A 17,005-nucleotide genomic window follows, 5' to 3' on the forward strand; every position below is an offset into this window, starting at 1 on the left:
CATCGTTCCTGTCTGGCTATCTCGTGTGTGGCTTGCAGTTTCTTGAGCGTCGTGTTGACTCGATTGACGATGTTGGAAGTTGGGTCATGATCGATTGGTTTGTAGGTCGTAGTGTCATTTAGCAGTTGTTTGGCCTTTTCAATGTACTCCGGCTTGTCCATTATCACGGTGATGCGTCCTTTGTCCGCCGGTAGTATCACGATTGTTTCATCCTTTCGTAGATTTGTGAGTGCGTCTCGTTCTTGTTTGGAAATCAGTGACGTGTTTATATTCCGTGTGATCGCCGGTACGATTGTCTGTCGGATCTGTTGTTGAGCCTCCTCGGTCGTTTCGTTTGTTTTCAGGGCGTGTTCTAAGCTTAAAAACTTTCACTCAGAAGAAACTAAACTCAAAAGGCCATGTTACTTGGAGATCCCCCAGGTTCGTTTGTTTTCAGGGCGTGTTCTAAGCTTAAAAACTTTCACTCAGAAGAAACTAAACTCAAAAGGCCATGTTACTTGGAGTGTGAATCCCCCAGCACTGAGGGTATTTCGCAGTGGAGACCTCTTTTGGTCTGTCCTTTAAGGAACTATAAATTGTCTTCCTAAATAGACAGATTTGAAAAGCGATCACCTTGTTGACCGACCTTTTCACACGGTTTTTCCACAGCCAGAAAGTATGGTAAGGCTCCATGTACAAAAGCACTTGCAAGGGTTCACAAATGGCCGTGTCTGTTGATACTCGATCTCTCATGTAATAGATCCGACCAGTCGAAAAAACCCAAAAAAAATCATCTACAAATTTGCTTAACTGAAAGTCGGTCTTTACAGAGAGTGGAACTTTTAGTAGGCGCTGTTGTGTGCCATAGGGATGACAATGATGTTGTGTGCCCTCCAATCACTCAGTACGTCGATTTCGTACCCTTCTTTTCTTTGTGATGGTGCATATCTTTCACGAGTGTTTAATGAAGTGACTGCGTTGATGAAACACAGTTTTAGGTTTAATTCACAATTAAAGGGCTACGGAAAATGACAAAATTGTATGCAAAGTGGAAAACTGATAAGTCTTCAGAATGATATAGCATTCGATCCGACCTTTATAATACTTTCTCTGACCGCCATAACAGAATGATCGGTGTTAGTTAATTCTAAGGCTATTCTTTTTCGCGTCGCCCCACTTGATGTGATGCACGTCGCTGTTATTTTGATGAATCAATAGTGCGCAAATCTGAACAGTCAGTTTGATTCAGTAGCAGGCCAAGGTATGGTTTAGGATTTCAGAACACGATAGACAAAATCAAAATTCATGTTCTGTTCAACCCGGCTGTGACCGGAATAAGAGTATCACAGTCACTGGGTCAGTCGAGCCAATGTCGATCCAAACACTCACGGCCACGATTTGTGTCTATCTTCCGCTAACCGAAGCTCATCGAAAATCGAGATCCTAGCACCTTTGCTTATCAACAGCCCGGACGTGAGTAACACGTTTCCCATAGATGTTTGGCCTGCAGGAAAACGCGGAATGCCACAAACACATAGGATGCTGTCAAAATTATGCCATCTCAGCACCAACTATAGGAACTGTAAATTTGTGTTCAGTAGTGTTAATTTCAAGCGTGGTAAAATAACTTCTAGATTAAGAATAAAATCTTGGGAATAAAGAAAAGGCGAATCTAAGTACTACTTGTTCACGACAGAACCGAATATACGTCCATACTGGTTGAAGGCCTGTTGGGTGCACGTGAGTATATGTCTGTTGTATCTGATGAAAAATATATTCCTTTTCTGGGCACCGTGTACGGATTGTTTATCCGTCACGGTGCAAGTAAACTAAGCTGTGTACGACCCTGCGGATTGCCTCAGTTGTCTTCTGAATTGCGCATGACAAATATGTTGAAAAAACCAATCACATTCACCTGGTAGGTTCAATTGAGACCCGAATAAGTCGACGTTTTTTCTTACATCCAAAGTTCAGTGTAGTGACTGTCTCTGGATTAAGTTGGGTCGACAAGCAAGGTTGTAAAGTGCATTTTTCTTCATCACAACTGCTTTAGAACAGATGGTTTTCAGCAGAAATTCTGGTGGACAATCATCGGCGACTTCTGGTTATTCGTCATGTATTGTTGATCACACTTAATTGTTTGACCGACTAGCGTGGAATAATTCTCCTTGACCACCTGAACGAAATATTCTGAATTCCCCTACTTGAGTGAAGTTACGATGTATCCTTCTGTTCCCGGGTGAAACCACTATCGAACCGCCTGGCAATGTTGGATGCGTTAAATCACCCTTTGGAGCATTCAATTGCGTCCGAATTTCACCGTTTTGCTCACAGTTTCATCCTTCGATAAAAAGGTTAAAGACACACGATCGAAATTCAATCCGGACCAGGGAAAAAGAAGAAATCGGTTGATGTTGTTCATTGCCGAGTAATTTTCCAAGCCCCAAGGCTCCTTCCTTCCGCCTACGTCGCTATAAGTCCGTCACTGACAGACGTATCGATCAGTTACTCATGTTTAACTTGGTGTCGCTTTGGCTTTGATAGACGAAATCACTTGGTCACTTCAACGGGTCACACGATATCTCGATTTTGTTCCCTACAATATGACTACAGGTTTAGCACGTGTTTCTCGATCATTTACCTCTTTCTCACCATCTAGCCAGTTCTAACCATCTCTCATTGATAACGAAGTGCAGCTCATGCTTACAGTCAGTCTGAATTAGTGAAGTGAAGTGTGAATAGAAAATACTTGCTTGTGTGGGTGTACGGTGTCCTGATTGCCGAGCGAACTGTCCTGCTTCTGTTAAGGAACGCACGGTGTTGTACTCCCGCGAGGAGTTTGTATTCTAGGATAAGTACAAAGACAGCCGATCGTAAATAGTCGTTCAGCTGTAGCACCCTTTCGGTGCCTAGCAGAAATGCCACTCGAAGGAAGCCCGAGGGCTGGGATACTGAAAGACTGTCCACGCCTAGACAGGTGAAGTCGAGAGGCAGAGATCGGGTTGGTCCATCGACCTTCCGGTCAGTAAATTTGCGCTCTAACCACTGAGCTATCTCGTCCCCAGCCGATCGCTAATGGGGTACTTAGTCTTTCTCCAGCACGCTCCTGGATGTCTTCAGAATAATCTTGGGACAGCCTAACGTTAATTTAAAAAAACTCAGGTTGGGTACATTACTGTTGCCACGTATCCATTCTATTTTAGAAAATTGTCTCCGTAATTGCACGGCAGAGAGATGAGACGTACGCATGACTCGAGACAAAAACTTAAATCTCCTGTTACAAACCAAAATACCTTATTCCGCTAAAGCCTCCTGAGTTTCCTTTCACTAATCGTAGTCACTATCGATAATATCCAAGATGTACAGTGATTCACCACTACTGCTCTCATTTGCACTGACTATACCCTGTATATAAGCAAGTTGCCGTGTGGAATGCTCATATTCAGAGCCTTTCTAGTCACTTATTTCCCATATACTGGTTTTCACTTTATTGCATCCCTATCTGCACTTTTCCGGCGAACATTTCTGTGCGACTTATGTCTGAACCACCCAACAGCATTCTCATCATAAACCGATTCCGGTAAACGGTTTGTCCCTTAGAGGTAGCACCAATAACGTCCACCGTAACAGTCTTCTGATCTCGAAACCCATTCTTTCCACACACGCTTCACCGTGTAGCGCGTTGTTGGAAACAGATTGTGCCCAACCAGCAACACTTACGGGTTTGACCGAAAGCCCTCCATTTCCGTCGGAGGGAAAGCTCACACACCACATGCAGAAGTAAAATCTAGAGCTACCAACTCAGAAAGTTCTGGTGTAAAGGCTTCTAAACCACCATCTTTCTGCTGTGACTTGTGCATTTATGAATCCATAAATTGTACTGCCGAGCGTCACCTTCTCATGGCTTCCTGGATTGCTAGAATCTACCAATACAGAGAAATTTTCTCTCCGTCTTGGTTACTTCGTAGTGGAAACCTGCTAGTTGATACGGGAAGATTTGTTTTTCCAAGTTCCGATAGATACACTGGTAGAACGAGTAACCTGGAAATTAATCGATTAACTTTCTATGGTTTTGCTATTTGTACGACTCGGAATGTTTTTTTTCGTAAGAGGAAGTCAGTTTTTGATACCACTCGAAAAATTCCCAATTCCAAAAATACGTACTGGTGCGTTATTTATTTATTTTCCTAAGGGGACGATATTAGTGGAAGGCTAACCGGATCCATTGCCATAATCACTGAAAAGCTTTCAAAAGTGTTCAGCAGCATGACAGTATGTCTACAGAATGCCAACTATTCTTACACTGACAAAAACGAGTTAGTCGACAAAATCAGATACACAGCTGAAGTCAAAGAACACCAAAATCTTAAGACGCCAGTACGCATGCCGGTGCTCCAACATTTGACGTTCGAATCCTGTTTGCTATCCTCACATCATGTCTTTACGTGTCTTTACGAGACGACGGGTCTCGTTATAACGAACGTCCAACTGATGACTCCGACGATATCACGTCATTCACTGCGTGCACCCTTCTTGAATGTTCGCACCATTACGCATTCGCCCCACAGTTCATTCCCGTGGACAGCGGCAAACCAGTTAGACAAAACACATGGGGTTCCTATTAATTTAAAGGAATTCACGGGGCGAAAACTGTGTAAAGTGGAGTAATTTTTCACAAAATGTGACAGAACTTAATTGTTAATTGTAATTGTTAATTGTATAGAAAATATCAAATTTTCCGTCATTCAGTCAATAAAGCCTCAAATATACCTTAGCATCTTTTTAAGCACACAATGCACTGGTTTGCGCCGGTTGATTGGTGATGTTCCTTGAAATTTCATTAGTTTCGACTGTCTATAGGTTGTAAACAAATGTCTGCGTCTGTGTTCTAGTTACCCTGGCTGATGGACTGGGACAATTTTAGTAGGCGATTAGACCAGCCCTCTCAGGTCACGTTTTGTGATTGTCCAGACTCTAGCCCTGTCCGGCTAGCGTGCACAGTTAATCAAACCAATCCAAACAAAGGAAGGTTTGGTCTCGTCACCGCTGTTGGAACAGATCGGACACGTGCCGGTTTTCAAATGGTGTGCATAGACGTGTCAGGCATGTACCAACAAAGTCAGCTTGGTGATTCTACATGCAACGCTATGACAGAGCAATACCTGGGCTGACCCGTCTGACCAGTCCTCTCAAATGAGTAGCATGCTTCATCTACTTTGAACGGTACACTTTGTGCTCAGTTGACCATTCGGCCGATCTCTTTAGTGAGGAAGAATACTTGAATAATGGTCGAATCAAAAACGCTACTGAGATGTTCCATCATGGTGTTCTAACGAACTTGAACGTGATAAATATTGAACCACTTTGTTAGGTTCGAGAACCACTCCCTTTATGCACCAGTTAGCTAGGTCCGTGGATACAGCAGCGTTACCTATTCCAGGGGATTCTATGTCATAAACAGCCTTTTGCGGAGGTAAGTATGGTGTGAACACATACGTCGGGACAACAGTCTTTGTGTCCCATCGGACTGTTAATGCCATTTTTCAGGGCAAAATGGTGTATGGAGCATTCTGTGCGCACTTTCACCCCTCTGGTCCTGAGGGTGTAGGACCAGATACCTTTCCTGACTCGAAATCTTGTGAGTGTTGCTTGTGATTGCTTCTGGCTGAATTCAAACTGCCTTTTAATGTTTGCCCATTACATTTAGTATAATTAAGCCACACTGGTTGGACTGCTACGTGACAAGAGTGCAAGTCAAATCATGAACTACCACAAACGTCAATAAAACGGTATGGCTTGACGCGATTAGCCATAGGTCCTGAGCTTGCATTTGCGTAGGATCAGCGTAATCAATTGTATGAGCGTATGCGTGACACGTCCAGCTTCAGTGTGCGAATAACTGTGAAGGATTGAAAGCGAGTGATCGGTGCGCTAGCCGGTGTAACAGCATACACTCCTCCATCCAGCTTGAGATTACCTACGCGATTTGCGCAGACCTGTTCCGTCGAACAGGTTCGTGCGTGATTGTAGTGAAGTTTCACATACATGTAAGATACACCACGGGATCTGGTTTTACTCTACAGAGTTTGTCACTATCATTGTCAAACAATGAACCGTTCCTGATTTGACTGGGGTATTGGTGTCTTTCGGTTCCGTTGCATGAAACGCACTACATAGTCCTCGGTCAAAGACACATTTTGACTGTGGATTGTCACCTCTGCAGCCACTGTAGGCAATAAAGCGGTCAGAAAAAAACGTTCCGTATGATGTTACCTGTTGCCCTCCCTGGCCTTTGAAAGCGCTTTTCTGAAAGTATCAGAAAAATATTCCGGTCAACCGTTGAACTGCATATAATAGAATGGGCAGTGTATGTAACGAATGCAATGGTCGGTGCGGATTTTTTTTTAACTGGCAAGAAATAAACTGGGGGCCATTTACTGAAACAATAAGTTCTAGATATGCGAACTGACCGAGCAAACGGTTGACAACTACAATAGTGTTGTTAGCGTTTGTGTGCTTCACAGGGAAAAACTCAAGCCACTTCAGCAAATAAAAGATAGCTGATGACATCAGGAAAGCCAGAGAAATAAATGGGTGCTCTGGTTGTTGAGAAGATCCCAATGGATCCTTTGGCTTTTTCGAAGTTCGCGAGCATCGTGAGCAGGATCTGACTATATCTTTGATTTAAGCATCATTAATTTTTCTATGCTTCCATGCAACGGGTCCCGGAATTAAACTATATGAAGGTTGTCGGTCTCAGTGCCGAAGGGATGTTAACTCGACTCGAAAGGAAAGATATGACTAGAAGGCTAGCGGAGTGTTACAACTCGCCCAAAATGGTGGGTTGAGAGACTTTTCAGTGTATAAGATATAACTTGTTGCATAGTTTGTGCCTAATGGCATTTCCTGTTGTATCCGCTGTAACGGAAATGGCGCATTGTGTTTTTGAAGACATCGTACGACGTCCTCAATCGTCACGTATACCATAACTATCCCCATCTAGTGTACGTTGTATGCTCACCATATGCTAAATCTCTACTTACCTCAATTCGGTCTGAGAATTAGTTGTTCTGGTATTTTTTGATAGTGTGATCGCGTACATCTGAGATACCCATGTCTTCAGACCATAGGTCACGTGATATCCTCTGATGCGTTTCTTGCCGTCTTCGGCATGATGTTTAGTGGGCGCTGACATACATTCTATCACTTAGCTTCAGAACTCTAACATTTATCTGATTCCGTGTCCAACTCAAAAATAGCTAGCACTATGTATTCCCTAGTTCATTGTAAGTCACAAGTGGACATAACAACGAGATATTTGGTGTTGCTCACCGAATACATGTTCTGTGGCAGATTGCGTATGTGGTTGAAATTTCTCTATCCGGAAGTTCATCTTTAACAGAATCCCACCTTGTACCCTTGGTCTTGACATTCACAATCTGTTATTTAAATGAACGGAAACAGAGTTCAACGCGCCCCAATTCTAACACACTGACTGGCTCAATTCAGTGGTTACTCTCATTGAAGTATCTCTTTTCGGGACGCTTTCATTTCGGTCCGTTAACGTAGTTCATGTTCGAGTTTCAATCATGACAATGTCACTGTTAACGTTTAACAGTAGTAAGCATTCAGTCCTCGTTTGCTTTATGGTCATCTCTCCTGGTCGTGCTCCATCTTGCTTAGCACCACCACTTGAGACCGCAAACGAGAAGTAAATATTTAAGCTGATCTGATGTGACTGATCCAGATAAAAAAGTTCTAACTTGCTATTTAGTGGACTCATATAAGTGACGAAATCTCAGTGGTATCCTTTTAACTCAGGTTCCATGTTTTCTTGGGAAGGATGAAGTTGACACATTTGTCGTTTCCAACAGTGCCAAGATTGTGAACGAGGAGCCTGACCTTCTATATACCGTCTTGGCCGAAAGACTCCATTCAAAACCCAAAAGAATATCACTCTTAGCATGCGTTGAAGGTTTTGACAGTGTAGCTCGACAGAAAAAAAGCGTTTGGCCGTAACACCATTCCGATGCTCAGCTGCCATGCCACCCGAGGGAAGCACGAGGGCTAGGATACTATCAGGTTGCCCAAGCCTTGACACGGGAAGTCGAAAGGCAGAGGTCGGGTTCGAACCACGAACCTTACGGCCAGCAAATTCGTGCTGTCACCACTTGGGCCACGTTGCTACCTCGACAAAAAGTGCTATCATGCAGGCCGTCAACGGACAGCTTGGCCGATGCTGTAGCTTTGTTCGCGATACACAAACGTTAAGTAGGCAATCTCATTAGCTTAAGCTGCTGCTGCACCATGGGTTTTATATCTTCATCTCTAGCATGATTACGTCTCAAAACGTCCGTCGACATAATAGCTTTGACTATACCATTTTCCGTTACGCTTCGACCAACTGACATCGGAGTTCAGGGAGATACCACCTGTTCAGTGGGCCAGCATGGCAGCTCAGAATCAGGATGCGGTCTAATTGTTTGTACACGAGATGGCTGCAGACCCCAACGAGGGGTTGGAGCTGGATTGATCTGACGATAGTAGGAATCAATATGTTGCTTCTATTCACTGCTTGTGCGGGCGCAGCACATTTCCACCAAGCTATGCCAGAGGTATTTGCGCCTTTCAAGCAACTAATGAAAGACAAGACAAGAAACTTGTTTGCTTTTGCTGGGGGCTGCCGCCTCGAGAAATGACGAACGTGACACACCCAGCTGGCCAGCTTCACATCGAACATATCAAATAGAATGTATAAAAATCGGACTGAAAAACCCAAACCTAGCTGCTTATTGAGCGAAGCCTGTGGAACAACTCCACGGGATCCCCATGACCGTTACTGTAATGTAATTTGGTGGTAGGTGCTCCAGGAACTTGAAAACGGGAGGAAACGAAAACTACTTGCAAAACTACTCGGCCTAAAACGACGGAGAGCCAGTAACTGGATGAAAGTTTAGAAGGGTGAGGGAACATGATGTGAGCGTCACAAACTTCATCAGATAACATGGATTAGGACTCCTGGATTAAACTTAACAATTGTTGGTGACACTGCTAGATATGGTTCAATTGTGCAGTCAGTGGTGCTCGTGTATCAGATATATCGTGTTTGATGCGCAGCTGTCCGATAACTGAACGAAATGAACATGCCATTGCTTCCGATGCCTGGCTACTTCTCCCTCACTCCTATTCCCCGGTAGTCGAAACTGTAGCAACTGGAAACTGCACTTGGTACTTGGTTTATAGCCGCTTTACTGAGTTAAACTGGTCTTTATCATGAAACAGATGCGTAGTGCAGCTCTCTAAATGGGGAATATCGGGGGATTCGAACAAATACGATGCACCGTGCAGCAGGCAATAAGTCGCCGCTCTCACACGCTTCAATATATTTGACTCTGTCCCCGTGTGTCCGTTTGCTGTGGCACTCATCGTCTTAGGCTAGTTCTGTTCTTATTTGACCATTGTTGTTTCTTCTACTGGGCTGCTGCGCTGTCTCAATGTTGCGGGGATAAGAAAAACGACACAAATGGCTGGGAAATCGGTATATGTGGTTTCAAGTGATTGACAAGAACGAACCAAAAACAATGCACCATTTGAATAAGCAGTCCACACCGTCAAGCACAAGCATGATTTAAAATGACACGACACCGAGTGTCTCAGCGAATGGACTCACAGGTGGATCCAGACATACAACGATGTTTGCATGTGAGGGCGCACGACTCGCTGTTCGCTACATCGCCCTGTGTAGGAAGGACTGACGGTAAGATTTCTTTGTGGGCCCAACACCAAGCGCCGGATCGGTATCCAATTCCGTCTGGAATGCTCAGTTTCACAAGCCATTCTACGGTTGTCTTGATGGTCCCACTTTTTTGGCGCTCCTACTGTGTAGTTGAAACGCATCTGGCAATGCACCACCAAACAAACCCATGTCGAGTACTGATGAGTACTGAAATCAAAAAGTCGTGCCGATGTGCTATCCACAATTTACCTTTCTGACAACCGCTTCTGGGGCTGCTCACGATGGCAGACATCGCATCTTCCTTTTCCAATCAGGCGAGTTCGGTATTCACTGTGCATATGGAGCTATATGGCATCGGTCGCTTGGGACGTGCACAACGAGTGTATAGAAAAAAATGATGGCAATTTAAAAGGTGGACATCTTATTTCAGAATGTCTGACAAGTGCTGAAGTGTTTTTCACTCCGCCGATGAAACTGAACACATGAATTCCACAGAATGCGAAATTCGGTTACCTGATGCGTCACAAAAAGCTACAAAACGGTACATCCCATAAACGTGGTTTGGCTAATCAGTTGGCACCTGGTAAATTTCTGTAATCGCTGCAGGTGTCATTCTATATGACTCGTTTTATGGCCTCTGACTTATCTGGGAAAGTGGATCCTTCACAAATATTTCGACTGATTAAGTTGGAAACATCCGAACCTCCGAATAACTCTTCCGCTCTATGTGACAATATCTGTTGACTACCTTGAGATTTTCAAACAGTTATACCGACAGATCTTTTCTCGCCCAAGGTGCATCCCAAGATGTCCATCAGACTGAAGTCACGCGGACGTGACTGCAGCACGTCGACAGTACCAAATTTCTACATCCGTTGGCTTACTCTACTGGGATTATCCGGAACCACGCTGTTGACCAGAGAAATATCCTCATGAGACTGATACCAAGCATCGAATGTGAAACCATTATCTGGCTTTTAGTGAAACGAGTGGATTCCGGAAGCAAGTTATCCGCTCAGTTGGAGTTCAGGCCTATGTGCAAACGGCCTTCGATTGCTCTTTGAACACCGTGATAAGCTTTGTTTTGGCCTGCTGATTGGATCGTTATATTGGATTATTGTTGTTATTATTACTAATATTATATTATCATATTGGATTATTATATTCCATTGACCGATAGGTTTTTGCTGCTACTCACGTAATTCCGCGATTTCTAACTCGGCCATTTCTGTTATGTAGTTTTGGTTAATTTTTCTATTTTTCTGGGTCACTTTTGTCAGTCCCAGCATAACTGTGTACATCCATTCCTCAGCCGGTTTTTCTTCGCTCTGAACCCGTCACACACAACCCAGCAGCCAATTAGTCACGACTGTTCACGGCGCACTACAGTACGATGCTGCACACAACGTTAGTAGTGGCTGCTACACAGTTGGGAGTCTTTCCATACATAAACCTAGGCATCGACCACCTATCTGACTTTGTCGGAATAAACAGCTGATCTGGCAGTCATTACAATACGACTTACTTGACTTGGGCGTTACGTGGTACCATCCTGATTGTTGCAGTCACAAAATAGCACTTGTGAGCGTCACCACACGCATATTATGCTGAAAGGTTTATTGTAATGCAGATGCGAAACAATACATCCCGTTAGCATGCCACTACTCCACTTTAACTGTCTGCCATATCCATGTTTTTAAAGTCCAGGCCTCGTTTTTTGTGAATTGATAGATTACACTGGCGTTGTCGTCCGAAGTGCAGTTGGAATTTAAAGGTCGCGAGATGATCTTTGAAATAGACTTTGATGAAATGATGCTTCAAAAAAACACATCCGTTTACGTTGGTACACACTGAACGTCCCTATGACACCATTTTAACCGACACGTAGTTTTACGGCTGAAAGTTTGAAGAACCTGGTAATTTATTCACTCGGCCTGAACAAGTTTTTGTGTCAAGGACTAAGTGTTAAAAAGCGGTAAATTAGCAGATTGTTCATCAAAACTTTCCTAAAGTATTAGAGTTTGCTCCCAGTTATTAAATTTTTTGGAGTGTCACGTTTGATGGCATAACTGATCCGAATCCTGTCCGGAACATCTAAACGTCTGTAACATGTTAAGATTTTTACAGGAAGTTGCAAAGTTCTATTGCATACAAGACTCGCCATTTGCCAAGGTATGACTCAAGTGCATTTAGGGGTGAAGGAAACTAAGTAAAGTTTTACTTTCCTCATCACCATCGACAGCATAACATCAGTGTCCAACACTGATGCTTTGCCGCCGTACAGCCTTGGTTCATTTAAAAGCCATATTGTGAAGAAGCGAATAGATGTGAGCGAAGAATGAACTTAGTACTAGCCTATCACAATCATTCCGTGGCGTCTGCACCTCCAGACACTCATTCAAGAAATTTGGATAGAAAGTGTCATCAAGAAGGCCATTGACATCATTTAACAGTCATATCTTGCAACGTCCCCGACCGGACACATGGAAAATCACGCTGTCCCCATCAAGGCGAGTCACATCATTTAACAGTCATATCTTGCAACGTCCCCGACCGGACACATGGAAAATCACGCTGTCCCCATCCTGGAAGGCGAGTCGCAGCGACCACACCCCGATTCGTCATCTCTTTCATAACCACTTTACTTAAGGTTTTTATCATCTTAATTTTTCTTTCGAATCATCTCGAGTTGATTGTGGTGCGTTTTGCTAGGCAATGGAGGAATCCTGTGATTCACTGACCTCTCCTGAGCTTCATCACGAGATGTCAGAAACGTTTAGTTTTGCTTTTGTGCGTTACTCCGATTCCGAGCTGTATTTTGATGTGGGTAAAATGGTTCCCCCCCAATGATCTGGCCAAACGGATTTTGGCACGCATTTGTGCCCTTCCCAGATATAGACTCTGTGACCTAGTTCCTACATTCCACTCGGTACGCTCACATCACGTTCAGTTTTAGTTTACAGTGCCTTTGGAAAAATATCCACTAATATGTTGACCGTCGTCATCTTTGCGACTCAGGCCACCAATATCCTTCTTCCTAACAAAGTAGCTTACCATAATATGAATATGTTTTCCAAAATCTGGAATAGTGACTTTTGTTGGTAACCTCGCAAACCTATTCACCTTGGATATGTCGAACATCACAAGCCTTCCTATTGGTCTCTCATATTCGAATTACGAGACAATAGGCATGATACATAGAAAAGTAAACCCATTTTTCAATAACGCACTGAGAACGGTGATTTCAACCGAATCATTGATTGACTATACGAAGTAGGTATGGGCCTGAACTGCGATCTTGTTTGTCGGGTATGATAGTGTCCTGTAAGTGTGTTCGAATGTTTCACTACTTCGGTAGTTTCACAGCCACACATGGGCCTGCTTGTTGAGCTTCTTGCTTTTTTCACTTTTCTCACAGGTGTGTGATGTTTCTTCGTTAGAGAAGACCCTCGGTCAAACTGTTCTGTTACTTTCGTTTGTGAATTGGCAGCGTAACAATCAGTGATCTGTACATTGTTTGACTTTCCGCTGTATCACGCCTAAGATGTGGTGGGTGTTGTCAGTTAAAAAAATCGGTAAGAATAGAGAAATGTACGCAGACATCAAATCTATTTGTTCCTTTGGTAACATCAGTTTTGCTTGCCCTTCTGTTTGGTTGACATACTACTTGCCACTTCGAATTTGTTTGCTCACACCTCTGAATAAAAACTAGGCATCAAACCTATCCACAAATCCTCGATTCATTTTCCATGCTACTCGACCTTGTCTACATGCAGCTTGTCACGGCACTGCGCTTTTACACACCAAGTTTCCCCGAATTCGAATTAATGTGATGAGGGATGTTTTTTATCTTTGACGCAAGATTATGATTGGGTTTTTGGTACTGTTTGGCCATTGGTTTCGTTACGACTAGTGTCTGACTGACGCCAACCTCATTACAGACCCCTGAAGTTAACCTCCTATCACCAGTAATGATGCTCAACATGGAAACTCAGGTTTTTCGTTTATTACTTCCTCCTGCGCTTTGAACAGGTTTTAAACAACTGGGACTTTCGTCAAAAAATCTTCTGTTAAGCCCAAATTTCATTGATGAATGTCGTCTTGGAACAAGGACAACTGAGGAATCGTAAACACTAGGTTTTTCGTTATTCCATTGTTAACATCTTTGAACCAATTGCCTTTGCTTGTCTGTTTCATTATCCTTTAATTTACAGTCCTACCTCACTTTCGCGTGTGATAATATCGTCCCTCTCCGCTTTTGCTTCTTATTATATAGGGATTCTTCCAAGCGAATATATGGTTTTTCCTCCTGATGCTTCTGCAAGTATTTGTATTTGAAGTTCTCGCCTACTTGAATCTACGCTTCTTTGGGGTCGGTTGGTTTCGGATTGTTCTCTCTATTCTCTTGTATACCGTGGCCCAAGTAAGTTTTCATAGGGTGTTTTCAATACGTTTCAGCCTTTGCCGTTTTATCCCTCTTTAGCATTTAGGATGAACCACTTTATCTGAAAACGACACTTGATTCATCTTTATTTATTTGTTTCCGAGATTGTTTCGTAATGTAGTGTCTATGTGAAGCTCGTGCTCACCTCACATCACCTGAAAAATAATCTTAAACGTACGTGTTTGTCGCTGCGTGGTCTGATCGATCGCGTAGTTTTTATTAATCTGCTAGAGGTACACCCAATAAATTTTATCTCCCACGTTTATCTGTGGTTATCGTTGCTTCTAGTCTCAAGCCAGTTGGCTTCAGCACGACTTTGGACACTTGTCGGTATTCAAAACTACAAAAATGAACCACTTGTTTCATGAAATTACCCTTGGTCTGACAAAAGGGGCCTCGTGTCACTGGTGGAACTATATGCACTCACAGCATCATGCGAAGCCCAATGTGGTAAGTTATTTATTCAACCGCTTTGCTTGTTCTTATTTAAATAAATATTATTGAGTTTTCTTACAGTTTTCGGTGTGCTACTCCACCTGAAGTATTAACCACTAATAAGTTTACCCGATTTTTCCAGAAACACATTGAGACCACTCAGTTATGTATCTTTCCATAGTCATCATCATCGTCATCGACAGCATGATATCAGTGTTCAACACTGATGCTTCACTGCCGTACAACCATGACTTATTTGAAAGCCTTATTGTAAAGAAAAGAGTAAAGGTGGACGTGGGAGGGACTTAGTGCTAGCTTAACACAATCATTCCGACGAGCCTACACCTCCAGACATTCACTCAGGCAATCTGGATGGAAACTGTCAACAAGAACGCCACTGACATCAGTTGGCAGCCATAGTGTGTAGTGTCTCTTTGCGCTTCCATTGCCCAAACTCTGCTCACTGACAGATTAGTGGACTAAACAGACTTAATTTCTAATGTGTGCTATTGCAAAGGCCCTAAGGAATGTGGCGTTGGAATTTTTTTTATTTTTGTCACCAGACTACCTTTCCCACTGATACATCATAGTCTTGTTCACACACCGTATTTTTTTGCGTGCCGTACTCAAAGATCTTCAAATTACCTACCCTACCATATGCACTACAGGAGCCTTAAGTTGTTTGCCGCTGAAATTCTCTGGTATGTGTTGCCAGGTTACCCTTTTGTTTCTGTTTCCAACCTGAAGTTATGCTTTGTGTTGTGTTGCTTTGTTCCGCCTTTTTACCTGATGTGTTCTTCAAGTGTATATCTACCTTTACTCGCCCTAACTTACCACATAACGGGATATTAACGATGCGATAGGTTCTGTGAACCAGACTGATTATTAGCTAGACATATGTGCAATAAATGCATGTCAGTCCTACTGCTGGCCACCCTGCTCATCCACCATAGGTATAGACCGTTTAGTTGCCCTTTACATAATTTGAATCTCTCTGTCATAAGTACATGTCGCTGGCTTCAGAACTGCCCCTACCCCGTTCACCCTTGGGTACACGCCGGGTAAGGGTTTTTCCGATTGGTTTCACACGCAGCTCAGGTGGCACTGACTGTTATGTGCGGTAGTCGATCGGCCTAGTTCGCAGTGACAGACGACAGCCGGGGACATGACGGCTCATAATCATTGTGTCAACACGCCATTCCACCTGACTTGAATCTTGCCGTGAACCTCACAGGACCGGGACAAACGTTGTTGCTTGGGATGAAATCAATAAGACATACTGCGAACAGATGATTGACCAGCTGTCGAAGTCTATTGAATTCAGGTCTCTTTTCTCCCTCTATACTCAGTTAAATTTCTTACTAATCGAAACAACCCCTTCTAATTCGTTCATCTCTTTATCTCTCTTCAGATCGACAAGGATCCAGATGTTCGGTTGGAGCCGGTGTTCGTGGTTGGTGACACAATGCCCATTCGTGCAGCGTCTAGGGACAATAAGTGGAGAACCCATCTGCCGTACGAATATCAAGCTAACTACTTCTTTTTTGGTGCGTCCAATCCCTTCTCACTGTTACCGTTGGCTTCATTCCACTGTAAGGTACAAGTTTCTAGTACTAAGTCACTAATGGTAGCTACACCATTTGAATCAGTTTCCGATGAGATAGACATGCTTGAAGTTTTCTCGACACCACTGACAATCGATGTTACTTTCATGCTGAGTTTTTACAGGAAATCGCTAAGGAGGAGCAGCCCCTATAAAATCGTCCGGTTCTGGGACGACACCCAAATCTGTTGCGTTTGCTGCAACTTCCTGAAGGCACCCAGTAAAACTCTACAGGTGGCTGTTTACTCATCATCGTAGGCAATCAACCGTACAATTCGTATAGTGATTACGGCTATCACAGTTTCCTTCCCTGACAATATTGGGGGTGGGTGGGTGGCACAAAACAGTCCAATCGTATATCGGTTGTTGCACGTCCCATCAGTGCGTGGGTCGTTGAAACTGTTGAATCATGTAATGGAGGTCCCAGCTCAGTTAAGGGAACACAATTGGACCATGTCTGTCAGTGTGTTTGTTGCGGCGTGTCTCGGGGTGGACCACTGAATTTACACATGTCGACCTTGTTTCCGCTGCCAAATGGTGACCTTTCTTGGTGATCATCTACATGGTTACATGAAGAAGCTCTGACATTCAATGCACGTAATGCAACCAGCGCAATCTATGGTGTTTTGTCTGATCATTTATCGCTCATGATCTCTTTGTATTAAGACCGCTCGATTGGGACCTCAGCATTGTCAATTCTATGCCTGTGCCGCACCCGACCTAAAGCTGCCACCTTGACGTGGTGGTCGGGCTTCAGTGCTGCAATGATCCCGCGGGCTACACTGGCTGGAACTTCGTTCCACAAGGT

General features: G+C 43.6%; 1 protein-coding gene across 1 annotated transcript in view; it reads left to right on the forward strand.

Annotated features, from left to right (window-relative positions):
* Positions 1-17,005, forward strand: part of T265_11098 (hypothetical protein) — a gene marked incomplete at both ends in the record, with an annotated part of 55,191 nt that overhangs the window by 28,833 nt on the left and 9,353 nt on the right. The window contains 3 exons of the mRNA XM_009177662.1: positions 13,992-14,138; positions 14,448-14,609; positions 16,006-16,141. Of these exons, the coding sequence (XP_009175926.1) occupies positions 13,992-14,138; positions 14,448-14,609; positions 16,006-16,141 (445 nt within the window). The remainder of the gene's footprint in view (positions 1-13,991; positions 14,139-14,447; positions 14,610-16,005; positions 16,142-17,005) is intronic.

This window comes from Opisthorchis viverrini (genome assembly GCF_000715545.1).
Source record: "Opisthorchis viverrini unplaced genomic scaffold opera_v5_454, whole genome shotgun sequence".
Taxonomy (NCBI): Eukaryota; Metazoa; Platyhelminthes; class Trematoda; order Opisthorchiida; family Opisthorchiidae; genus Opisthorchis; species Opisthorchis viverrini.